The 27,978-nt window shown below is 34.3% G+C and overlaps 1 protein-coding gene across 2 annotated transcripts; it reads right to left on the reverse strand.

The window, feature by feature from the left end:
• Positions 1-1,392: 1,392 nt before the first annotated feature.
• LOC133293729 (cyclic nucleotide-gated ion channel 4-like) lies at positions 1,393-27,978 on the reverse strand. Of its 2 annotated transcripts, none has more exons than XM_061492329.1 (7): positions 27,322-27,978; positions 24,982-25,197; positions 23,781-24,097; positions 3,671-3,779; positions 3,295-3,531; positions 2,171-2,257; positions 1,393-1,931 (listed from the first exon to the last, which is right to left on the reverse strand). In XM_061492329.1, exons 1-7 carry the CDS (start codon positions 27,898-27,900, stop codon positions 1,416-1,418), a joined length of 2,061 nt encoding a protein of 686 aa, XP_061348313.1. In that variant the 5' UTR covers positions 27,901-27,978; the 3' UTR covers positions 1,393-1,415. The 2 variants fall into 2 exon arrangements, with proteins under 2 accessions (XP_061348313.1, XP_061348314.1); XM_061492330.1 differs by having other exon boundaries at positions 1,393-1,927; positions 2,167-2,257.

Raw genomic sequence — 27,978 nt, forward strand, 5'->3', positions numbered from 1 at the left:
AACCATGTAGATTATAACTTATAGCACTTATTACTAATCTAATTCTTCTTTTTTATAAATACTATTAATCTAATTTTAATTATTAGCTAAAATTCTTTTAATTTTATGTTTAATATATTTTATTATATTTTTAATTCAAGCGGTTGAACAAGTGATCCACTGGTTGAACCGGTAAGCCATTGACCAGTTTCAGTTTGATAATACTGAGTTGAAGTATTTACCACCTTTTTTTTCTTCTTACAACATTTTAATCCACTTTTATTACTGTTGGATCAGAATCAAATCAACGGTACAAAATGGCATCAAGTGAGAACTGTTGATTTGATTTTGATTTAACGATAATAAAAATGGTTATAAGAGGTTGTAAGAGAAAAAAAATTGTAAATATATAACCTCCCTCATATTTCTATATTAAATTAAAGTTTGTTTAATGACTTAAATTTTTTCAAAAATAACACATATTATTCTCAATTTGTTTAAAAAAAAAATTAAATTTTTTATGCATACTTCATTCATAACTATAATTTTTTCTTTTAATTTATACTTTTTATATTATACCTAGTTTCAACATAGCTTCACATAATACTTGCGAGTGGTGATTGAAACTAAAAAGCAAATATACAACCAAATAATGGTAGCTCAGTTGACGCAAAAAAATTGAACAGGTGGGGGTGAAAGCATGTGTTGGATTCAAGTGGCGAAGCCGGGGAAAAGACTTAGCCAGTACCAAAAGACCCAACTAATAAAATCCAACTAGTACCAATATTATATTATTTTTAAAAACTTAACCAATATCAAGGCTATACCATAATTTTTAAATAAAATATGTAGCATTTTTTAAATTTAGCTGGTGCTAAGGCATCACCTAGGAACCAAGTGGCTCTTTCACTGTTCGATCTTCTCCAGTATTGTTTTTGAAAGGGGTTTAAAATCTTAATCCCAAAACTCGTGCTGAATTAAAATAGTAGCGAAACGATGAATCAATTGGAATATAAGAAGATGAAGAAGAAGCAAATATACAACAAAAGTACCATCCAGAGCTAGCCTTCATTTCCTATTGTGATAGTTAGCTAGCTATGAGAATAATTAATTAATGTCTCTCCAAATCGTTTTCCCCTTTTATCCAGTTACCCGAACATCAATATAAAACATAGAACATGCAGACATTGCAAATCTTGGTTCACACAGTTAGTGGAATCTTCCGTCTGGGTTTGTTTTTCCATTTTTTTAAGGTGATATATAATATTACTTTAAATTCTCATCGAGATTTGTGGTCTTATTTGGCCTTGCATAGGGCGTATATTCCCTTAACCTAAACTTCTTGTATATATATAAAAAAATGCACACATTTTTTATTTCCCTACCATTGAGATTAAACAAATAAATACCACACTACATCAATATCTTGTTCTCAATTAAAAGTCAAAATCATCCTGATTAGGCTTTGGTGAGGTTAACAAAGCCGTGTAAAGACGAAGCCTATCCTCTCCCAAGGAAGAGCATCGTGACAGAGGCCTCCTAGGCCTTATAAAGGACAATGAAGTCAAAGTCAACCTATGCTTGTACCTTCTCCATGCCAATTGAATGGCCACAGCACCCCAAGTTCTCCACCCTGGTGAGTAATACCTAGCACTTCTCTTCACCTTTTCTTTCACGAATGTGTACCTAAAATGTTGTGTCACATACTTAACGTCCTCAGCTTCAAGACCAAATGCCTCTGTGGTTTCGAGTGTGGTTAGTGTTGATGAAGATGGTGGAAGGCGCTCTATGAAGGGTCTCCTTAAACACCATGAAAGGAGCTCGTCACCACTGAAGTTTCCTGGACCTAACATGCAACAACTTTTCACCCCATCCCTTAGGACTTGGCTGCTTTGAAGGTGACCCCTTACTACAAATAGCATTCTTTGAACTGGGTCTCCTTCTCTTGCTATCTGCATCATAATTAATCACATTATTCCCCTAATTTTATTGATAAAATTCATAAACCAAAAAAGAGAAAATAACATTTTTAATATCGAATTATTAATTTATCAATAAATGATTGAAATTTTTATATGATTTATTAATGAATGATTAAAAAATTTATCTGATGTGGCATGTTAAAAATCAAATATGAGATAATTCATTTCCGATATTTATATGTTGAAATTTAGAGGAATTTGGAACTTACTGTTTCTCCCTTTGTGAATATCAAAGACTTCACCCGGTCACATATGTTCTCTAGAACCAGATCATCCATATGTTGAAATAGTGGCACCTGAACAAACATTATATGAATGTATTAATATTCAAGCTCTTTTTACCCTATTTTGGTTTGGGCCAGATGAATTCTATATCATGTGAGGCCCACATAGAAGGTTAGAGCATTCGAACCGGTTGGGGTATTGGGTCATTTGATCACTGGTTGGACCGATTGATCCGGATATATATAGATATATAAAAATATATATAAATATAAACATATAAATTCAATTATATTCTTCATATTTAAAATGAATTAAACAAAGTTCACTAAATAAGCTCAAAAACATGAAACATAAATAAATAAAAATACACGCTATTACTATGTCAATTTAAATTGTAACTCTGAATCTCCATAAACATACATCTCAATGACATTGAACTCATATTTTTAAAATTCAAGTACATTAAAATGACATCTCACATTCTCTAATTTATTATTCCGTAAATTGTTTAAGTATTGGAAACTAAAATTTGAGGTTATTGTAGAAGAGTATACTAGCAAATAAAATTATAAAAAAAGTTTAAAATGAGTTTTCTGAAGATGAAATAGTTTTGGCTTTTGGTTTTTTTTTACTGCATGACCTGACCGGATTACCAGTTTTGATCAGGTTTGATCGATTTTGCCCGAGTTTTGAGTGGATTTAACCGGGTCGATGCATTACCAGTCCAATGCTTGATCCGAACCGATCTAATGACCGATTCATCGGATTTCATATCGACCCGACCGAATCGGGTCGGGTTTTACAACAGTGACAAAACCGTTCCCCCCGCCCTCCTTGTTCACCCTCTTACGTGGTTTTTTCTTTAAATGGTTAACTGACTCCAGTACTTTTTAACATTAATTTGATAGCGGTCAGATTTTAAAAATGATACAATTATTCTTAATAAATTTAATAAATGAAGATTCAAATCTAGCAATAAAAATGATAACTACTGATGATATCTTTAAACCAAAATTAAATTTTTTTTTGGTAAACTAAACCAAAATTAAAATTAAAATGGTCTAGTTTTGTGGATTTGGTGAAAGTACAAATCAAAATGAATTCTTACCTGTCTCACCAAATCTAAACATAGATGGTATTTGATGTCTCTTCTTAGCCCCTCAGGGAGATTTCTAGTAATCTCACATTCATCAACCCCACGCATTGCAGCCCAACGTTGTCTTTCATAGTTACGTACACGTTGCCGAAACCCTTGGGGCAATCGCCTTTTCCTCATCCACCATTCAATATTTCTCATCTTCAATTGCATTGCTTGTTTCTTTGATGTTGTTGCATGCAAAAACACCTGCCCCATACATATATACTCATAATATCAAAACAATTTCATAATAAATATTTACATAATTACATCACCGAATGAGCCAAAGCCAAAAAGTAAAAAATGAACATCAAAGTTAGAAATCGAGAATTAAATTGGTGTTTACCTTAATGTTTCCAATCAACATAGTGACAAGAAGAAGGCCACTGGTCAAAACAATGATGTTGAAAACTACTTCTAGCCATTCCGTTGTGCTCTCTAGGTTCCCGAAAGTGCTTATCACATCAACAAATATAGAATTTATAAACATAGAGTAACGATGAAGCAAGGATAAATTGTTGGATATATTAATAATATAATTCAATAATATAATACATACAAGCCCAATAAGTAAGAGCATTATTATTTGGATTCATATGGGTTGGAGTCTAATAGCTTGCATTATCTCTATGATTTTCTAAGTTGGAGGTAACACTATTAAGCATTTCAAACTTGATGTCTCTTGGTGTAATATTTCAAGCACCAACACTGTCCCTAAACTCTTCTCTCTCAAACTCATAACCTCGAACAATATTGAAATATTAGCTTCGTCTGTCAGATTTGAGCAAGTAAGGTGTCTATTCGAAGATATCATCGAGTGGAACTCATATTTTCATTCACTTTCGCGATTCGACGGAAGGATTTACTGGGATCTGAGTTTGAAGAAACTGGAGCCGCAATTTTTCGGTCCAGATCCCAGAAATTTCGACCAATTTTAAAAAGTGAAACCTAATGGCCTCTGTTCTACTCGTCAAGACGATCGTTTTGAGTGGTCACTCGCCTTAAACGGAGATCGGACGAAGGAGATATGACCGTTTGAAGTTTTAGGTACACTTTTATGCGAAAAAGAATATTCTTGCGAAATATATGACCGTTTGAAGTTTTGGGTACACTTTTATGCGAAAAAAGAATATTCTTGCGAAAAGGAATATTTCGAGAGAAAATTTCGAGGGAATATTGTGTTAGTTGGGAATATTCTGTTAGGGAACATTTCAATAATCCGAAAAATTTTCGGTGAGTTTCTAGCAACAGGGGTAGTCCATCGTAAGGTTTTTGGGCGCTTCGAATATGTTTTTGGGGTCTGTTTTGGCAAATTCCAAATCTACAGAGCAGTTTGATAAAAGTTAGAGCCTTTGCTTTAATTTGTGAAGTTTGTGAACTATAAGGTGCACTCTTTCTAACTCTTAACTCTGATTAAAATGGCTAAATGTAGTTCCTATGATATTATAAATTGCAATCATTTGATGTTATTGAATTTTATTGTTGAAAATTACATGTTCAATTTGGCATAAAAGAACATGAAATATTCCATAATATATTAAATGATTTTGCATCTACCATTGGAAAATGTGTATGAATATCAACGGAACAAAGATGAAGATTTTCTTGCTAAATTATCTAAATCTTTGTCTAGCTATGGCTTATAGTGAGTATAAGACGACGAAAAAGATATGAGATCATTTGAATGCTTAGTTTCAAAAATAAGAGGGGTTCTCCAAAACTCTCTTAGCAGAATTTTTTTTTTGGAATTCAAATTTAATATGCATTCGAATCACCTCTTAATTAATTGAATTAGTGAACATGAGGAACAAGCTAAAAGATGATAAATCTAATATGTCTGATAATCTCTTTGTCGATCTTGTATTGAGTAAGCTACTTGTTGAATGGAGTTCTTTTAAAACTGAAATGCACAGACTGAAAAAATAGAGTGAATTGGATAAATTAAAGAAGTTTATTTCTATCGAGGATCAAAACTATTCTAGGAATAGTTTGGAACAAATAGGACAACAAAGTTAGTTGCCTACTTAGTTTCATATTCCAATAAACCTCAAAAGAAGTCCAAGTCACCAAAAGGTGAATCCTCTTCATAGTTAGAGGCCAAAAAAAACTATCTTCAAAAGAAGAAGAAGGGCAAGTGCCATAACTGTGGAAAGTGGGATCACTGGGAAGCAGAATGTAAGCTCCCAAATAAGTTAAAAAAAATAACACACCACAAAATGAGGCTAATATGTTAACTAATGAACTTGAGCCTCAAGCTTTCATTGGGATGATGAAGAGTGTAAAGGCCAATGTCTCTTCTGAGTGGTGGTTGGAGAGCTGTGCTAGCTGTCATGCTACAAATAAGGAATTTACTCACTGAGGTCATAGAAGTGAAAGACACAGTGGAAAATTGCAGTGGTGATGAGACAGATGTGACTCATGTTGGAACTGCAAATTTGGTATTTTCCTCAAGTAAATTACTAACTCTAAAACAAGTTAGAGTAGTACCTTTACTTAAAAAAGAAATTGATACCTTTGCTTGATAAAGATGGTATGTATTTCTCAACTATAAATTTGGTTCTTTCTTCAAGTAAACTACTAACTCTGAAACAAGTTAGAGTAGTACTTTTACTTTAAAGGAAATTGATATTTTTGTTTGATAAAGCCTGTATGACTTTTTCAACTATGAATGGTAGAGTAACTTTATTTGTTAACTCTTGTTATTTTGGTTGTGCATTCATGATTAATGGTATGTATAGGTTGAGTTTAGATACTAAGAGCATAAACCATGTGAGTTCAACTTTGATTGATCCAAAGTTGTTACATAATAGACTTGGACATGTGAACTACAAGAAAATGCAACATCTAGCTAAAACTCTTGATATTCCATTAGATGCCTCTATTCGATTTGATAAATATGAAGTATATGCACAAACTAAGATCACTCAAAAACCTTTTAAGTCGGTTTCTAAATGCACATAACTTCTTGATCTAATACATTATGATCTTTGTGACTTTAGAAATTATATTACCAGAGATGGTCAGAAGTACTTGATAACATTCATAGACGAATTTTCTAGATATTGTCATGTTTATTTGTTGAAATCGAAAGATGAAACTTTTGAAAGGTTCAAGATTTTTTAGTCAAGAGTAGAAAATCAACTCAACTTGAAAATTAAGAAGTTTAGTAGTGATAGAGAAGGAGAGTATATAATGACAGGGTTCAAGGAATTTTGCGCTTCAGAAGGCATAATACTTGAAACCACTGCTCCTTACTCGCCCCAATCAAATGGTGTTGCCGAGCGCAAGAATAAGACATTAATTGAAATGTTAAACTATGTTACTTACAGCTGGCATGCGTTCCTCCTATTGGGGAGAAGTAATTCTAACTGCTAATCACATCTTGAATAGGTTATCACACTCTAAGTTGTCTATGACTCCTTATGAGATATGGCATAAGCATCCTTGTAGATATGATACTCTTAAGACTTGGGGATGTATTGCTTATGCAAGAATACAAGATCATAAGAGACCTAAGGTGGGACCTAGAACCATTACTTGTGCATATCTAGGAAGTGCAGAAGACAGTGCTTCAAATAGATTTTTGGATCTATCTACAAATGCAATGATAGAATCTAGAGATGCAGAATTCTTTGAGAATAAGTTTCTCAAAGATCTTGGCTTGAGTGTTTCTGGATCTACAGGTATATTTTAGAATCTTCTATAAAATCTGAAGCAAGCCCTTCTGCCACTAACCCCAGACAACTGGCTATTGAATCAATTCCAATTAGAGTATTTATGAGAGAGAGAGTTCCCAAAGAATTTGGCAAGAACTTTGTCATTTACCATCTAGAGAATGATCCATTCTCCTATCAGGAAGCAATGAGATCTAGGGAATATCTACTGTGGGCAGAAGCCATAGATGATGAAATAAGCTCACTGCTGCATAATCATACTTGGCAGCTAGTCAATTTGTCGAAATGGGCTAAGGCTATAGGCTGGAAGTTGGTAGTGAAGAAGAAACTGAATAGTGATGGATCGATAGCCAGATACAAAGCACATTTAGTAGTTAAGGCTATAGACAACAAAGTGTAGTAGACTATTTTGATGTCGACTCACTTGTGTGCCATCTATCGACTACAAGAATTCTTCTTGCTTTGACATATATTAAACACTATGTAGTGCATCAAATGGATGTAAAGACAACTAGTGGATGACATGTTAATTCTTGGCTCTGATCATTCTGTAGTGAATGACATGAAATCTTATGTAGCTAAAGAATTTGACATTGAAGATCTTGGTATTGCTAATACCATCCTTTGTATAAAAGTAAGCTTTGAAAGGCAAGCAATATCTCTTAGCCAAACTCATTATATTGAGCAACTACTTTCTGCCTGGGTATACAGTGAGTGGAAACTGAGTCAGACACCATGTGATTATAATAAAAGACCGAGTCATCATGAACAGACCAATATGGACTAGTTAAAGTATTTAAAACTTATTGGTAGTCTCATGTATGCTGCAAGTTGCATTAAACCTGACATAGCTTTTACAGTTGGCATGCTAAGTCGTTTCACTAGTAATCCTAGTAAAGAGCATTGGGATGCCCTTGATAGGCTGATAAGATATCTTAAAGGTACTAAAGATTATGCTTTACACTACTCTGGTTATCCTTCAATTATGGATGGATATTTTGATACGTCATGGTGTTCAAAAATCAGAAATAGTAAGTTCATTAGTGGATATTATAACACCTCGTAATTATAAAATACTTAATTATAGTTAAAAGATGGATTAAAAGGTAGGATTAGTGAAAATCCTAAATTCAGAGTCAAAATACGTCAAAAGGGTAAATAATTTGTCAAACACATAACCCTAGAAAAGGAAATTTGAGTATAAGGGCAAGTTTCTGAAAAAAATGATGAATAGTATTTTTACCGGGTAAAAATACCGCGATACAGTTGCACCGTAAAATGTGCCGAATGAAATTTGAGCTCTAGGTTTAAAAATAAGTTATAAATGGTGCATAGGACTAAGATTTATGATTATTCATGAAATTTGATTAAAATTAGAGTTTTGGGGGAAACGTGCCCATAGTGCGAATAACAGCTTAAAACTGTGATTTCATCGAATGACTGGAGAACTCTGGATTCATCTTATCAAGTATAAGTAAAGGACTTCGGTGAATATTAAATTTTGGATTTTATAGATATTTCATGGTTTAATTGGTGATTATTGAGTTAAATAGATAGTTTAAGTGATATTTCGTCCTTTGTGCGCCTTGTGGCAGTCCATGTCACTTAAGACATTTGAAACCCACTTCTCTCTCTGCAAAACCTGCGCACAGAGCCCCTCCTCCATGGCTGAACCGTGACCTCCATTGTAAGACCAAGCCAAGCTCACAACTCCTCACACACTCATCAAATCGAAAAATGCTATTACACGAAAGTTGTTCCCTTGCCTCCAATTAGTTGAACCCAACCTTCCTCCATCATTAGGGAGCCACGGTTAGGGAGAAAAGCCCCTAGGACAGCCGCAAAAATTTGGAACTTATTGAGCTTGGAAGCTCACTTTGGTTCATTGGTTGCTTGAAGATCACATTCCCTTGGACCCTAGGAGTTGTTTTGTGGTGAGTTTCTCCAATTTTCCTTGAGTTTTCATTGGATTGAAATTTATGAACCTAGGGTTAGTGTGCATGGATTGATATGGTTAGAGAGCTCAAATTGAAAATATGCATTAGATAAAAGTTTCATAGAATGATGTTTTATGGTGATTGAGCTTATAAAATTTATTGGTGAAAAAGTTGGTAACTTAGAAAAGTTTTGAGTTGGAATTCAAGACTTTGTGAAATGGATATGTTGTGGGATTGTGTAATTGAGTTGTGGAGTATTTGTATGAGTTAATTATAAGATTTTATGATGTGTGGAAGTGTTGAAATGAATTACAAATTCTTTGGTATGCATGCTTGTTGATTTTTGCCATTGAAGGGAAATAAGGAAAAGATGATGTAAAAATCATGTAATTGGTGTTGTGTGGTTATGAATTGTGTTTAAATGGGTTGTATGTTGGTTTGATGCGTGTGGATTGGAAGTGGAACCATTGGATATGTCTAAGTGTAGAAATTGGCCTAAAGGAGGATAATTGGGGAAAATGGTGTTGAGGGGTAATTGAATGGAATGAAGGACTTGAAATGACTTTGTGGTAAGTTTAGGAAGCTAACAGAACCTTGAAATAAAATTAAGAACATGGTTTGGTATTTATAGGCCAGTTGGCTGAATCTATGCATGTGTGGGGGGAAATGTGGTGCTTTGCATTTTGACTTGGTTGCACCATAGTGTTGATGATCCTTGTGTGATCATTGTAGGTTGCCTCCCACAGACGTGAACTTGGAACGGTGAGCTTGGTGGGTTGCCTTTGGTTCTTGACCAAAAGGATTGTGGCATTTCTTGTTGGACCAAGCTCGGCGGTATTTTACTTTGGAGCTACCTAGAGAGGGAGCTTCCATCAGGTAATCCTTTAGTACTGGGGCTAGTCCCAGTTTGTGCTCCACCATGCCCCTTGAGGGTAATGGTTAGAGGTGTATGTTGATAGTGTATTATAACAGGCTCATGCATATATGTGTGTAGAGTGGGTACATAGGATGTACCGTGTCTTTGGCCAGTAGACTGTTTCCTTTGGGCGTTACGGACTTCCACTGGATAGGTCTCCGTGAGGGAGTTCCAATTGACTTGGGGTCATGGAGTGTCATCCAATGAGGAGCACTCTAGGAATATCTCGGGTATATATGGATTGAGGGTGCCTTGGTTGATGTTCTGGGAACACTTCCTTGGATGAGAACCTGTAGACTATATGCCGAGGCCAATAGGCCGAATGTTGCGTGGCTTTAGCATTGATCATTCCAACTTCATCGTATTTTTACTCTCTATTCATCCCTACTTCACTCAATCCCTTGCTTTATCCCTTTTTGGTTGTTGTAGTATATTGTTGATTTACATCTGAGTGAGCCATTGGGCGGAGTAATCTCCACAATCTTTGGGTTACTGAGATATATTCGTATATCTCACCCCGTTTTGGGGCATTTATTTCAGGTAGTATCAGTGGGGCTGGAGCTGTGGGCAAGAGGCCCACGTGATGAGTACTTGAAGATTTATGAACCTCTTTTGCATTTTGAGGCCTTTGTGGCATAGGCTAGACTTAGGGCATGAACATTGTATGTTTATTTAGGATTATGCATATTGTCATCTTTGTTCAAGCCATATTTTGTCTAAGTTTAGTTGATGATTTACCATGTTTTATTTTGAGGATTTATTATGTTGTACATGGGGGGATTTAATTGTATTATGTTTTCATTGGAGAATTGTAAATTGTAATTATTGGACCTTGTGTAATATTGAAGCATGAAGTGTGATGAAGGGGAAATAGGCCTAATCTAGGATATGATTTATGTTTAATGTGGAGAATGCATGTAAATGGATTAATGTGATTAAAATAAGTTTAGATTTGATAAAGTAAGCAAGAATGTACATATTGAAGTATTTTATATAAATTATTGTGGGTTGAAAGAGCACCAGGGCATTGCTGGTCCTTGAGTGCCACCCATGTCTATTAGGTACTATTTGTGGATAATAACACACTTTTGATATAGTGGGATAGGTTGAATAAACAAAGTAGATGCCGTCGAATTTTCTATAAAATGATAGATTTTGGGTGAACTTTAGGAGAGCATATCTCCCTCCACATATGTCTAATAGGGACGTGTAATACACCATTTTGAATATTGTGATGTCGACTATTGTTTTTCAAAATTTGGTGGCCATTGGAGTTGTGCACTGACCTGTAGAGGAATTTGAGTACAGACTGTTTAGGACGCCCTGTTGCAGGGGCTGTCGGGTGACCTATTTTTGGAAATTTATTTCTCCCTCAATTCTTGGCTAAATTAGGCCCATGATCTGTCAAATTGAAGCTTGAGGTATCTAGTTTACGGTATAAATATTTGAGAGCAATTAGTGAAGTAGTTTTTCCAGAATCGCTGAAAGAGTAGAGGTTGTTTGGTGTCCTGTTTGAGGTTGGTTGACAGCTTTGCTTATCCAACTTCAAACGGTGATAGCCAGAGCAAACGAGAACTTTATGGAGCGTGTGATAGCTTGTTGGAAATATAATTAGGTCTAGAATAACATACTAAAAGATGGGATGTGCGTAGCATGGAGATCTCTCGCAATATCTAGATTACTGAACTATGTTTAGTTATGTAAAACCGTAAAAATGAGAATTATGCTAAGTGAGTTTATGGGAACCCCTTAGTGACTTGAGAGAAGCATTATATGATAGTTAGACAATTGTTTTAATTATTCAGTGTTTAGTTTTCAGTTATGATCACAGTTATTACTCATTACGTTTTATTATTGATTTTAAATGCTTACGTAACGAAAAGGATAAAGTTTACTCGCATTTTTAAATGAATTGTTGTGATTGTAAATGCGCTTAATATCATAATCAATGTTAACAACACCGGTATGTAACGGGTTGTTACAGATATGTATTCACTTTGGGTGGAGCTATTATTGCTTGGAAATCCAAAAGATAGACTTGTATTGCATTATCGTCTATAGAATCAGAACTTTTTGCTTTAGTCTTAGCCGGCGAAGAGGCAAAGTGGATAAAGAATCTAATTTTAGATATTCCTTTGGCTTGACTAAAGATTAATTCTTTAAGCCTGTTTTGTGATTATCAAGCAGTTATCCAAGTTGTTAAAAATGCTCTCTTTAATTGACAAAGAAAACATATGAGACTGAGACATGCTTTGTTGAATTATCTGAGAGAACAAGGAGTTATCACCTTGATCGATGTGAGATCGAAGGATAACTTAGTCGATACTCTCACAAAAGATATGCCTAAAGATCGATTATTCAAAACAGTGGGGAAAATGGGTTAGAGACTATATAGACAAGTCTTAATTACCATTTACTTACCTTCTAATTGTGTGTTTTGAATTATCGAATCTTCCTTTTTGTTGGCCAAAATGATAAGCACTGTTTATATGTTTCATTGATGTTCATGGTTGTTGATTAATTTGAAAAGGGTAAGTTGTCTCATTCCAAACTTGATGAAGATAACTTGAACCTGATTCAAAGGTTCTACCTGGAAATTTGTGTTATTCCAAACTTGATGATACAATCCAACCAAGTTGGACCATCATTTTAGTTAAATGATCTCATTCCAAACTTGATGATAGAATATTTGACTTTGAGGAATCAGTAATTGTGACATTCCAAATTGAAACATTGAAATAGTTGTTTGCATAAGAAGCCCATGGGTCTTGTTCTTAAAGGAAACTTGTCATCACATGACTAGGTTATTGTAAGTAACTTGACTATTGGTCCTGTTCATTGAAAGTAGACAATGATTATTCTCTTACAAATAAACTTAAGTTGATGGCTCTTTGCAAAATAAACTGTTTAGGCCTTGTTCATAATTTATGCAACTGGCTTGATGCTTATGAACATGATAATACGATGCTTTATGTCATCAATATATGTTCTTCTTTGCCTTATGATATAATGCTAAGTTCTTTTAGTAGAACTAGACATCTTTGGTAGATTATTCAACCGATTGAATTCATAATAATATGAAATTCATATTTGATATTCTACAGAGGATGGCAGAGATAGAGGAGAGCTCAATGAGAGGGATCTTGACTAAGATCACCTACTTGATGAATGAATATATCATTTAGAGTATGTGGGGACTTGACAGTTCACCCGCTATTGCCCATTTTGATGGAGTCCATTTATTTGAGACTTACATTTTGCTATTTATATTTTACGAACATTGTTGATTGTGAACTGACTTTGAGATTTATTTTGGATGTTGGGATTTGGATGAGTTTAGATTGAATCTAAAACTCTAAATATTTATTTTGGTATGTTGGTCTCAGAACAAATTCATAATAATGATGATTTATTTATTTAGATTGAAAATGACGATTGAGTTTAATATTTTACTATTAAAACTCTTTGATTGATCAGAGTTAATTGTCTTGAACTGGATGTGAATGATTCATATTTGTTTCAATATTACATTGATCACTTTATTGGATTATGTTGTATGGTGAACATAGAAGGAGATTTTTGGATATATGAATAATATAATCCAATAATATGTTCACATACAAGCCCAATAAGTGAGAGCATGGTTATTTGGGTCCATATGACTGGAGCCCAATAGCTTGCATTATCTCTAGGGTTTCATAAGCTGGAGGTAACACTGTTAAGCATTCTAAACTTGATGTTTCTGGGTATAATACTTCAAGCACCAACACTGCCCCTAAACCCTTCTCTCTCAAACTCATAACCTCCAACATAAACATCAAAGAGGAAACTAATAATGCTTATGAAATATTTATTGCGATGGAAATGCACTCACCATACGTACACAAATTTTCTTTTCACAAATTTCTATTAAGATTATGATACGATACCACACCTTAAGTGTATTTATCTAATACACAGCTGGTGCCACGTCAGCTAGGAGTTTCTTAAATTACCCCGCAACAAAATGGAATGCAAGGAGACCTTGAGTTAGTTATATACAGGGAAGGTAGCATGGTAGAGGTATCTTGGGATATAATTTGGATTGGAACCTTGGGAGAGAGTGTGGCTTCTTCAATTGTGTCACACTATCTTTACATTTCTGCATCGTTATTTCATTTTCAAGCATTGTAATTTTCTTGTTTCTGAAATTGTCTCTGTTTTACCATCACTGTAATTGTCTCTTGAAGATTATACGAAAATTTGGTGTTTATTGGTTATTATTCTATATTTTGAGTAGAGGTCTTTATCAAATTGGCATCAGAGCTCCGATCTAGAAGCTCTGTGGGATGGTCACTACCAGAAGTATGGAAAATCAAATGGAGGTTGTCGAAGAATGTTAGAGTCTTTTCATTTTCTTAGTGTCAATTAGAAAGTTTAATAGTCTTTTAAGTCTGATGTAATGTGAATGTGATGACTGCACTAAAGTTGTTTAATGAGTCATTTATTGTTGACATAATGGGTCACTTAGTGCTGCAATTATTTGGGTTTATTAGTGTAATATGTCTCTTGAGTTTACATTTCTTTTCACTTTCTTACTTTATTCTTGTATTGCCTATAAGAGGCTTATTTTGTGTTATGATACTATTTATGAAAAAAAGAGTTCCCTCTTTCAATATTGTGAGTTATATTTTTGCATCTTATTTTATAATAGTGGTGTATCAAAGCCTTTATAATAGTGGTATCAAAGCCTGGTTGCTTGTGAGTTAAACACGTGAGAGAGTAGAGTTGTAAAAAGAGTCATGGTCACCGATTTGGGTTTTGTACAAGTAGCAATTTCGCGTTTCGATGGTCATTATGACCATTAGAGCATGCTAATGGAGAACTTCCTTTGATAGGAATATTGGGATGTTGTTACCAATGGCGTTGTTGAACCAGCAGAAGGAGCTCAGTTGGCAGCAACACAACGAGCAGCTCATGAAGCGTCAAAGTTAAAGGATTTGAAGGCGGAGAATTATCTCTTCTAGGCCATTGATCATTCTATCTTAAAAACCATTCTTTGCAAAGAAACTTGGGACTCTATGTAGAAGAAGTATCAAGGATCTATAAGAGCAAGGAGGCAGCAGCTTCAAGCGTTACGCTCAAAGTTTGAAACACTTTGAATGAAGTCAGGAGAATCAAGTGTGATGACTATTGTCAACAAGATGAGAATCCATGGTTACTGGATAGAAGAAATCATTTTGATCGAAAAATTACTTCAATCCTTAACACCAAAATTTAATTTTGTTATTTATGCTATAAAAGAATCTAAAAATATAGATGACCTTTCACTTGATGAATTGCAAAGCTCGTTGTTGGTGCATAAATAGAAGTTCAAACAGGAAGATGAGGATGATCAAGCATTAAAGGCATCAACAGAAAATCACCTGACAGCAAGAGGAGGAGGCAGAAGACGAGGAAGGGGAAAAGGTCAAGGAAAAGGAAATAGAGATTGTAGCAACTGACACAGTTCCAAGGATTATTCACATCATAATTCTCAAGGAAGAGGACGAAGAGGTCACCATTCGACCAGTTATAGACTAAAGTCTTCAGACAAGTCAAATATTGAATGCTACAGATGTCATAGGTATGGCCATTATGCATCAAAATGTAGACCTTATTTGAATAAGAAAAATGGAGAAAGTACTAACTTTGCAAAAACGAGAGAGGAGAAAAAGTATCTTTTTTGATGGTGTGCCATATAAATTAAAAAACTCAGCAAAACTTGTTGTATTTAGACACTGGTTGTAGCAACCACATGTATGGAGATAAAAAGGCATTCTCGAAGTTAGATGAATCTTTCTGCAACACCATCAAGTTTGGCGACAACTCCACAATATTTATCACAGGAAAAGGAAAGGTCACTCTTCATACCAAAGAAAATTCCACCCACACTATTTTTAACGTTCATTTTGTTCCAGATTTAAAAACCAACTTACTTAGTGTGGGATAACTACAAGAGAAGGGGTATGAGATTTCTATAAAAAATGGAGTATGTCGAATTTAAGATGCAAAGCTGGGATTAATTGCTAAAGTTAACATGACGAGAAATCGAATATTTCCATTAATTTTTCATAATATTGCCCATTCATGTTTTTCTGTAATATTGAAGGATGTAGCATGGCTATGGCATTTTCGATATGAGCATCTCAATTTTGGACAATTGAAGACACTCCAACAAAAGAATCTGGTGACTAACCTTCCTCAAACTACTGTGCCATCAGAAGTTTGTGAAAACTATATTGTTAGCAAACAACATCATAACCAATTTCCACATCGAAAATCATGGAGAGCAACGAAGACATTGGAGCTAGTCCATTCAAATATCTACGGGCTAATAAATCCATCTTCTAATGGAGGTAAACAATATATTATTACCTTTGTTGATGATTATAGTCGAAAAATCTCGGTATGTTTTTTGCAGGAAAAATATGAAGCTTTTGCAGCCTTCAAAAATTTTAAAACACTTGCTGAAAAAGAAATTAGCAATCCAATAAAAGTCTTTCGGACCGATCATGGTGGAGAATATAACTCATTCGAATTTGTAAATTTTTTGTGAGATGCAGGGGATCAAAAGGCAACTTACAGCAGCCTATACACAGCAACAAAATGATGTTTGTGAAAGAAAGAATTGAACAATTCTAAATATAGTGAGAAGCCTTTTGACAATAAGCGGAGTTCCAAAAAGTTTCTGGCCTGAAGCAATCAGTTGGAGCATTCATATATTCAATAGAAGTCCTACTTTTGTTGTTCAAAATATGATACCAGAAGAAGCATGGAGCGGTCAAAGACCAACGGTAGAGCCTTTCAGAATTTTTGGATGTGTTTCCTATGCCCATATTCCAAACCAAAAGAGGACGAAGCTAGATTACAAAGAAGAAAAATGCATTTTTCTTGGTGATAGTGATCAATCAAAAGCCTATATATTATATAATCCTAACACTAAGAAAATAATTATCAATTGTGAAGAAGAGGAGCAATGAAAATGTTGGGCAAATTCCTACTAATTTTGATGAAGAAGATGAAAAGTGGCAGCTTGAGGAGAACCAATAGCAGCAAATTCCAACTATTACACAAGAAGAGGAGCGGCCTCAACGTGTTAGAAGGAAACCTTCTAGGATGGCTGATTATGAGGTAACTGGTATTGACCAGTCTAAGGACCCACTTACACATTTTACTTTATTTTCATATTGTGATCTTACCACTTTTGAAGTAGTTGTTAGAGAAGAAAAAAGGAGAAAGGCAATGGATAAAGAAATTGTAGCAATTGAAAGAAATAATATATGGGAGTTAACTAATCTTCCAAGCGGAAAAAAGACAATTGGTGTCAAATGGGTGTACAAGACAAAATTGAAGGAGAATGGTGAAGTTGACAAGTACAAGGCACGCTCAGTAGCCAAAGGCTATAAGTAAGAGTTTGGTGTGGATTACAAATAAGTTTTTGCTCCAATTGCCTAACATGATACAATCAGATTGGTGATTGCATTGACAGCTCATAATTCTTGGTATATTTTCCAATTGGATATGAAATCTGCATTTTTACATGGTGACCTTCAAGAACAGGTATTTATTAACCAACTTCCTGGTTATGTGAAACTGACAGTGAAAGCAAAGTTTATAGATTGAAAAAGGCATTATACAGGCTAAAACAAGCTCCACGTGCTTGGTATAGTCGTATTGAGGCTTATTTGATGCGGGAAAGTTTTATAAAATGTCCATATAAGCATACTCCTTTTATTAAAAAGGTGATGAAGGAAAGTTGCTTATTTTTTGCTTATATGTGGATGATCTTATTTTTACAAAAATGATGGTGCCATGTTTGACATATTTAAGAAGTCTATGATGGATGAATTTGATATGTCTGATCTTGGGATGATGCATTATTTTTTGGGTATTGAGGTGTTTCAATCAACTGCAGGAGTTTTTTATTTCCCAAAAGAAATATGTCCAAGAGATTTTAGACAGGTTTTAAATGAAGAATTATAATTCTATGAATATACCAATTGAGTTTGGTTTAAGGCTCATGAAAGATCCTGAAGGAAAAAAAAGTGGACAGCACCCTCTACAAGAAAATTATGGGAAGCTTGATGTATTTGACTGCAACAAGACCTGATATCTTGTATGTTGTGAGTCTTATTAGTAGGTACATGGATGCCAAAAAGAAATTCACCTTAATGCTGCAAAAAGAATTTTTTGTTACCTGCAAGGTACTAGTTCTTATGGGCTATTTTATAAGAAAGAAGAAAAGTCAAAATTAATTGGCTTTACAGATAGTGATTATGCAGGAGATTTAGATGATAGAAGAAGCACTTCAGGGTATGTTTTTATGTTGGGTTCAGAAGCTGTTTCATGGTCCTCAAAGAAGCAGTCAATTATTACTTTGTCAACAACTGAAGTTGAGTTCGTTGCTGCAACTTCATGTGCTTGTCAAGCTATTTGGTTGAGGAAGATTTTTGAAGAACTTCACTTCAAGCAAGAAGGAGCAACTTAATTTATTGTGACAATAATTCTACAATAAAATGTTCAAAGAATCCAATTTTAAATGGGAGAAGCAAGCATATAGATAAGAAGTATCATTTCTTAAGGGATCTTACAAAGGATGGTATAATTGATCTTATTTTTTGTAGAAGTGAAATATGTTTATGAAGCCTACCAAATATGATGCATTTCAGAAGCTCTTGGCATGTGTTCCATAGAGAATGTCAAGGGATTCGGAGTAAACTGAATGTTTCAAGAACATCAGTTTAAAGGATGGAATGTTAGAGTCTTTCATTTTTGTAATGTCATTTAGAAAGTTTAATTATCTTTTAAGTCTAATTTAATGTGCATGTAATGACCAACGAAGCACGGACACGGCATTTTTTAAAAAAAATGCGTGTCCGACACGTGTCGGACACGGACACGTTCCGACACGCTCCGACACGCGTCTGACACGTGGTCAATATTTTAGGACATGTTGACTATCCCGACACACGATTTTGACCGTATCGGACACGGTCAAAGGGTAGAAATGTAATTTTTTTGAAATTTTTATAAAATTAAAATAAATTTAAAATAAAAAAAAATTGGGAACCGACGGTGTTGCCTGCGACTCCGGCGGAGAACAGAGCAAGAACGCCACCACCCCACCTCCATTTCCATACTCTCCGGTGACGTTGACATCGACGATGGGATCATACCATCCTTCGAGCATGAGAAAGCAAGGAGCAAACACCGGAGAGAAGGTGAAAGCGAGTAAGCAAGGAGCATGTGAACAGACAAGGAGCAAGCAAGGAGCAAGTGAAAAAATGGAAATGGATCTAGAAGTGACTCTGAACAGACACAGCAAACAAAAGACATTGAGCCGTGTGCGACTGCGTTTTCTACTTTTTATTTTTTATTTTTTTTTCTTTTTAATTTAAAATTTCTTATCTCCCTTATTTATTGCTTTCCTTATTTTTCTTTTGGACTTTTTTTAATTCTGAGTTCTATTTGGTATATTTTTCGTATAGTTTAATTTTTGATTTATTTTATAGTGTAGAATCTTTTTAATATATAATTAATTTAGCTTAATTTATATGTAAAACAATTCCTAAGTATAATGTAATTAATTTATTATGAGTTGTTATATGTATTGAATATAAATTGTATTATATTTATTAAAAATATTATTTAATATCAAAACGTGTCCTAACGTGTCGAAATTTAATATTTTTTAGAATTAACGTGTCGTCGTGTCGTGTCGTGTCGTGTCCCGTGTCGGTGTCCGTGCAACATAAGTAATGACTGCACTAAAGTTTTTTTATGAGTATTTTATTGTGGACATAATAGGTCACTTAGTGGGGGAGTTATTTGGGTTTTTTAGTGTAATGTGTGTCTTGAGTTTACATGTCTTTTCTTTTTATTACTATAGTCTTGTATTACCTATAAGAGGCTTATTTTGTGTTATGATACTATATATGAAAAAAAAACATTCCCTCTTCCAATATTGCGAGTTATATTTTGCATCTTATTTTATAACATGGATGTGCAGGAACAATGCTCGTCAGGACTAGGTGATTCGAAGGCTAGAAGCTATTGAGGTGTGGGTGACTGAAATCATCAGGAGCTTGAATGAGATGGCTAGGAGAATAAGGAGTTGTTCTCATGCCGGAGAAGACGATCCTGATGACAATGCTTCAGATGCTAACGTAAAAAGAAAGCTACAAAGTAGCAAAATATCCAAGTTCTATGGAGACGAAGAAGATACTAAAGCTTGGGGATGGCTAATCTGTTTGGAACAATTGTTCAAGATAGAAAGAATCAAAGAAGATGAGAAGTTGACAGAGGCGATAAAGGGACTTAGAGGAGGTGCATTCAGTTGGTAGAAACATTGGAGCTGGCTCAACTAGAATACAAGTTGTGGACTTTTTTGAAGAAATTTCTAAAGAGATACCAACCTGAGATATGTTTAGTAAATAAAGATTTGGAATCTGACTTTCAATAGTTAGAATCGCTAAAAAAATCTTATGATGATGAAGTCAAAGAACAAGGAAAAAGAGGTAGAGATCGAGGAGGAGGAGGAGGCTGCACCAGCATTTCTGAAACCAGAAACAGAGGCAATTTTGACAAAGCACGTAGTTGACAAGGAGGAGATCATAATTGCTAAAAAAGAGCCTACAATCGAAGGAGTAGCTGTTGAAACTCAAAGAAAGAGTATAAACCGAGGTGAAATAATGGCCATATGTCAAACACAACCACGAAATTCTGCAACTACTGAGCACCACGAAAGAACACAATAAGGGATATTAAATGAAAGTCAAAGGAATATGTACGAGGTTCGAATTGCACTAGTGGTAGAGATACCACACCCACTAGTGGTGGTGGTCGACCCACCACCTTTACTAGAGCCACCATACCTAAAAAATGTGACGTAAAGGTGGAACGCAGCTATAAACAACAAAAGTTGTGTATGCATTCAAAGGAAAATGAAGAGGAGCTAGGTCAAACAGTAGAGTTGAGAAATGGGGCCAATTTTTTGACATAGTAGGTCATCAGGCCCAAATCACTTTTAACCCGCCCCAAGCCTGAACTAGTAATCTATTCGCCTTTACATTAAAGAGAGATTGGGATTGTAGGTCGAAGACTATATGTGACCTGATTAGGCTTGAAATATTTGGTCATTATCTAGCAAGCACAATAACTTTAATAAGAGTTGAGAGGAAAATCCCTCTTAATGACTGGGCAAGCAATAGAGAATCTTACATGGGCTTTGTGAGTAATGATTCCAATGGTTCAAAACTTTCACACTTTAACCTGGCTGTTGGGTCATTATGTGCAGATCAAAAAGGTGAGAAAATGTCGATTGAGATTGGTAGAAAGTGTTCATTGTTGGTTAATTTTGAGTTTAAATATTGCAAGCTTGTCAAACTTGACACAACGATATCTCTCATAATTTTGGAGATTGATGATTATGTCATAAAAAGAAATGGTTTCGGAAACAGGTCAGTATTGTATAGATTTACTTTTGTTGATTGTGCTCATCTTAGAGTTTGAGTTGGTTATATTGAAGATGATGCATCCAGTTCTATTTTGGGAGCTTTATTGATGCAATTGTCATCCAAGGAAATGTATATAGCTGAGAAAGTGCTTGATAAAATGACTCAAAGAAGTGTCCATAAAGGATATGTTTTGGTTTATGGGCATTTCTTAGCTGAAGGTAGATATCTTTATTATATAACTGTTGCCACACATGTTCTCTTCATTCGACAGTTGTCTTCTTTTGTGGCAAGCAAATGGAATCACCCGAAGATGGGGGGCATTACTCTTGGAAAACAGTACCAAAGAGATGCTATACTTATTGCATTCTCAAAATTTTCTCATTATAGTGGTGGACTTGGTTCGTTTTTGGAGCTAATGATTGATTTTTTATTTTCTTGGTTTGGATCAAAGGAGTCATGGGATCCCGGTGGACATTATCATACTTCAAGCACATGTGGGTCTTTACAATTCAAGCAATGGGATCCCAGAATAAAGTTCTCAAGAGCTACTCTACACTTTGAGGACAAGGTGCTTAAAAAGGGGAGAGTATTGATACAATATCACCCCTTAAGGGTATTTATATAATACACAGTTGTTGCCACATCAGCTAGGAGTTTCCCAAATTACCCTGAATAGAATGCAAGGTTACCTTGAGTTAGTTATATACAGAGAAGGTAGCATGGTAGAGGCATCTTGGAATATAATTGGGATTGGAACCTTGGGAGAGAACGAGGCCTCTCGAATTGTCTCACATTATTTTTACATTTCTGAATCGTTATTTCATTTTCAAGTCGTTGTAATTTTCTTGTTTCTGAAATTGTATCTGTTTTACTGTTATTTTAATTGTCTCCTGGAGATTATATGAAAATCTGATATTATTCAGGCCAAAAGTCTTTGTTATTAGTTGATTATTTCTTATTTTGAGTAGAGATCTCTATCAAATTGATAATTGCATAATATTTAATATATGTAACTCCAAAGATAAATGTGTTTAAGAGATTATTTCAAAAGAAAAAAAAAATATTTAATACCGTACAAAGAAAAATTAAGAAAAGATAAAAGAACCTTATAAAGCAGTGGAAAAAATTCCCTAAAGTGGTATGGATTGGAAAATAGAAACTAGGATCTTAAATTTTATAAATGAAAATCTCCCATTTAATTAAGTTAAGTGCCCATTATTATTAGCATATTCTAGGGGGGAAGGATCTATTTACAAACTTTTTTTACAAATTACATTAAGTATGACCAGTCATACTTAGTGTAGTTTGTAAGAGTTTGTAAACAAAAAGTTTGTAAATATAACCTTCCCCTATTCTAGGTGGTGAACATACAGATAAATATATTTTGGAAAAAGTGTGTATCATTTTAAAGGATGTAAAGTTGTATCATTTTAAATGAGAGAAAGAGATAGATAAAAGAGGAGAGAGAGTGTACAAAAAAATATACATGTGTGGGTCTCACCTCTTTGTGAAAATGAAATGACACAAGTTCTATCATTTAAAAAGACAAACATTTTTTTTCATATATATATATATATATGGGCTTTGATTTTCTCATGTTGCATAAGAATTGAATGCTCATGTTGTGACTCAACTAGTGGTGGGTCCCACATTTATTAAAAAAAGAAAAAGAAAAGCTTTGGACGCAAATCGAAGGGTCACAACATGAGAAGTGAATTCTCATGCAAAATGAAAAAATATTTTTCCTATATATATATATATATATATATATATATATATATATATATATATATATATATATATATATATATATATATATATATATTAGTTGAGTCACAACATGAGAATATTAGTTGTGTCAAATCAAACTAATATTCTCATGTTACATGAGAATTGAATTCTCATGTTGTGACTCAACTAATATATATATATATAGTTGTGTCAAATCAAACTAATATTCTCATGTTACATGAGAATTGAATTCTCATGTTGTGACTCAACTAATATATATATATATATATAGTTGTGTCAAATCAAACTAATATTCTCATGTTACATGAGAATTGAATTCTCATGTTGTGACTCAATATATATATATATATATATATATATATATATATATATATATATATATATAGGGTTATGTTTATCTTATTTTATATGAGATAAATAACTTTCCTACACACACAAAAAGGGGTTGGGTCTCACCACTCTTTTTTCTCTCTCCTCTTACTCGTGGGTCCCACTTATACTTTTATTTCTACAACCTAAAATAATTTTTATATATATATATATATATATATATATATATATATATTTGCTTTTGGGAAATGACCCACGAAATAATGATATACAGACAACAAATAAAGACATCATAAAAAGAATAGAAGACCTTAAGCATACGCAAAATAAAGTAGGAGTGGGCCAAGTATTGTTGAGAAAATGAAGGTACCTGAGAGTCATTAGGCCCCAAAAGATAGGGAAAAGTATCTTTTCCAACCGGTTATCATTAGTGACAAGTTGAACAGTCCATTTATAAGCCCCATAGTTGTAGTTCTCAGGACCATTTAAGCATGTAGACCTTGCTTCCCTGTTCTCTGCCCATGCAAATCTTGCTTTGTCGCTAACCAATAAGCTAGTGCGTCCATAATATATAGGCTTTTGACAAGACAACATTTTCATGCCACAACCAGTTGTTTTACCACACTGCTCCACGAGACATTTGGCTGCCCTCTGGATCCCCAACAAATACCAACATGCCCCTGCTGCCTGTTTTTGTATATACAAATTCCTGAGTTAACTAGCTGTTCAATTGACACATTCTTTCTTTTATTACTTGTTCGAAATTGTCAGGCTTCATTAGATCATTCCTTAGTTAACACGTTCCACGAAAACAAAATAGTGGGATTATCTTTTGTTTTTACATATACTTCAAAAAATGTATGTTTCGTTATTTCTTTTATGATTGGAAAATCTAAATTAAGTAGTTAAGTACATATCAATTTATGTCTTGGTACATCCATACTAAAATGGAGAAGTTTTTGGGATTTAAAGAGAATTATAAAGAAAAATATGGGTTAAAATAAAATAAAAAATTACTTTTTCAATAAAACAGAGTACTGAACTCAATACCCCTACTGTATTAATGAAATTTTCCCTACTTTGATACCAGAGTTTGACCGGTTTAGGAGAGCCCATGGCTAGAAAATACCATCAATAGATTAGTTTAGCCCAATACATTATCTGGCCTGACATCATATCTAAATTCAAAACTTAAGCCAAAAAATTCATTCATGGGCTTAACCCATTATAAAACAACATAAGACTCTATCAATATGAATATCTCAACAAATATATATACACCGAATACTATTTATCTCGTGATTATGAATGTCTCATCTGTAAAATCTTTTTGTTCCATGCATATTTTGTGGAACATTCGACTACTGTGCCACTTAACAAAGCAACTAAGAAACTATAATAAATTGTAAACTAAAATAAGTTTTTGAATACAAACTTTTTAGCTAAGGTTCCATTGACGAGTGAAGAACATTATCCAACAAAATTAAATTGTAAACTAAAATAATCATTGTTGATTTTAAATGATATTTTTAGCTGTGTGTGTGGGAGTTGAAAAGAAAGGTGTTACTTACATGGGAAGCCACAAAATACGCTATCATGTTAAGGGCGATACCCCACCAAACGGTTCCAAAAATGTATCCAGAGAGATTTTGTGTGCGTCGTAGATGACAAACAGAGTGATAAATTTTGGGAAGGTATTGGAATAGAAACATAATTAAGAACATTGTCATCACCAACGAAACTGAACCTTTCTCCAACATGGAGGGGATTGCCACCCAAAGCACAATCTGAAAAAAAAAAAAATGAAATTTTGAGATTCTCTACATCTAACCGTAACTGTAAGGATCATATCTAAGTGGTTAGGTTCTTCATTTTTATTTTTTATTTTTAAAGTGTAAATTTATTACATCGATTTTAAGTGCAATGACTCTGTATGGGTCATACCTAAGCATTCTTAAATCTTTGGCTTTGTTTTTTTTTTTTTTTTTTTTTCTTTTACTACACTACTCCCTCTATGCTTTTCTTGTTTAATATTATATTCCCCTTGTAAATTTTTTTTCTCTTTTAGTAAACTTTCTTCCCTTCCTACATGTAAAAATATAATTATAAGAAAATGAAATTAAATATTTAATAATGAACAAAAGTCAGATAACATGTATAGTATAGGTATCATGTTCAGTATCAGTACGCCATAATATTCGTGACCGTGAATGAATTGCTCTAAATGAACATCATGAAAATTTGTACCGATATTCAGGGGACCACACTATGCTATAGTAAATTCTAATAAGACAAAGAATCAAATTGTTTGTATTTAACTTTGTGGCGCCCATCCTGATTTGATTTAACATACTGTAACCTTTTGTGATATTTTTTTTTTTTTTAATCTTAAAAAAGACAAAAGCAACACCAGGCAACGCATGTTATTCACATTTCACAGTTCCATCATACAATTGCCGTGTGCTACCTTCTACGTTCAAATTTTCCTTCAATTCAATGCCGTAAAAAAAAAAAAGGAAAAAGAAAACATAGTTACACATAAATTAAAAGTTTGATACAAAAAAGCCACATCTGCATTTTATTTTATTTTTGGAGTGGGGGTTCCTGCAGGAACATGTGCTATAGGCTCATGCAGTGCACGTCCTTGTTAGGTAGTAGAGTTGATTAAATGCTTTTTTTTATTCTTATTATTTGGCGGGGGACAGTACTATAGGATCCTTGATGACAACACTTTGTTTGAGCAAATAGTTGGGAATTGAGATCTTTTTGAAAGATTTCTCTATAAATTTCAAATTTCACACTTTAAATTTATTATTAAGTATAACTTTAGTCAGCATTAATAAAAATGGAAAATAATTTTCTTTAATGCAACTAAAGTAATTTAGTATATGCTGGATAAGAAAATGACAGTTGAGTCATATAATAAAGTTGTTGCAGTGTGTGTGTATGAGAACTTAGAATCCAATTTTCCCTTCAAAGGAAAGAGGAAGGTTCAAGGTAGGGAATGCAAAAGTTATTAAATTAGTACATATGGTTGAGTTGAGTAGAGATTTAAACAAAGAGACAACGTTCTTTGTTTTGTATATATGAATGAAGGATGTGCGTTCTCTCATGTGAAAATTTATCTGGAGAATTATAACTATACAAAGGCTGATCAATGATAATAAAGGAGGAGATAGAAAAAATGTTAAAATAGGTAGTTACAAAATCATAACCGTTGATTTACCTTTGTATAGTTGTGATCTTCTCACATGACTATATTATGTTTTTTTTTTTCAGATGAGAGGATCTATTTGGATTCCTACATATAATTAAGATATGTAAGAAAGGGGCTTAAGAAGAAGAGCGCACTTCATGTTTTCTGTTTTTCTTTTCTTTTCTAAAAGTTAATATTTTGGAGGTTTTCTTAATTAATTTTCCTTTATTTGGAACTGTAATATTTCCAAAAAGTTTTCCTTCGAAGATATATATGCATATATACTGAATTTAATTACCTCTAAACTATCTTCGCAATGCAATTATAAAACACCTCTGCCAAATCTTGAACTTACTAAGGCTTATGGAAAACATCACATGCAGAATATTAATGCTAGAGCCCATGAAAGTTCCATGCAAATTCATGCAGTGGCATGCACTTGTCTTCTCCTCCTTTAATGGCAAGTGTATTTAATATCTAAAATTTATCATCAAATGAAATTTTATATGAATTTAAACTTACTTTTTATTTATAGTAAAAAGATTAATCTTATTCTATAAGGCTTAATATCTTTCTTATTTTTATTAATAATCAATGAACAAAAGTTCATTAATAATAACAAATTAAAAAATAAAAGAATATTTTTTTAATGTAAATTACGAAGCAAAAGTTTGAATAAAATAAGAAAATTATTAAAAGGGAAGAAGATTCTAACCTGGGGTAGAGGAAGAATAACAAAGAAGTCGAAGAAGAAGCCCGTCCTGGACTTAAGATACCCAAGAGCAACGGAGCGTGGGCGCGTGTCTCTGAGCCCAGCGGAGCCACAGCCATCCGCCGTGACGGAGGCAGCCCCACCCAAACCAAAGGAGCGCTGTGCCATCTTGAGCCGCAGCAACATGTTCCACACGTGCAAAGCGTCCGTCATGCAACGGAGCACCGTTACGGTAACGGCGAACCACCCGTCTACGAAGAGGCACATGCAGGATTCGTTAACGGAGAGCGCGTAGAAGAAGAGTGGGTCCACAAACAACCCCGCGGCGCACACTAGCAGGAACACCCTGTTCCATTCTTGGACCCAGCTCGCTCTCGGGTCCAGAACCCGCCCCAGCGACCACCCCCGACTCCGTAAACCGCCGCACACGGCGCCGCTTGCGGCGGACACCTCGTCGTTGTCTTGTTCGTGTTCTTCGTTGTCAGGGTCCAGCTCGCTACTGCTAACGTCGTCGTCCGTGGCAGTACTATAATAAAGCATGTGCGAAGCACGTGAGGTCTCTTGCTCCGTGGTGGTGGCCATGGTGGAGAGAGAAGAAGGTTGTAAAGGAATCGTTTTTGGTTTTTGAACACTGATTTTGAGAGTGGTGAGGAATTGACA

The sequence above is a fragment of the Gastrolobium bilobum genome, unplaced genomic scaffold, assembly GCF_033153095.1.
Source record: "Gastrolobium bilobum isolate Gb01-03AN ecotype WA unplaced genomic scaffold, APGP_CSIRO_Gbil_v1 utg30867, whole genome shotgun sequence".
Classification (NCBI taxonomy): domain Eukaryota; kingdom Viridiplantae; phylum Streptophyta; class Magnoliopsida; order Fabales; family Fabaceae; genus Gastrolobium; species Gastrolobium bilobum.

Bases quoted from the DNA above. Each gene is read 5' to 3' on its own strand.
- LOC133293729 (XM_061492329.1), bottom strand. From the start codon at position 27,900: ATGGCCACCACCACGGAGCAAGAGACCTCACGTGCTTCGCACATGCTT. The intron at 25,198-27,321 runs GTTAGAATCTTC...TTTTTTTTTCAG, and splicing joins TTATTCTTCCTCTACCCCAG to ATTGTGCTTTGGGTGGCAAT. The intron at 24,098-24,981 runs GTAAGTAACACC...ATACAAAAACAG, and splicing joins CGTATTTTGTGGCTTCCCAT to GCAGCAGGGGCATGTTGGTA.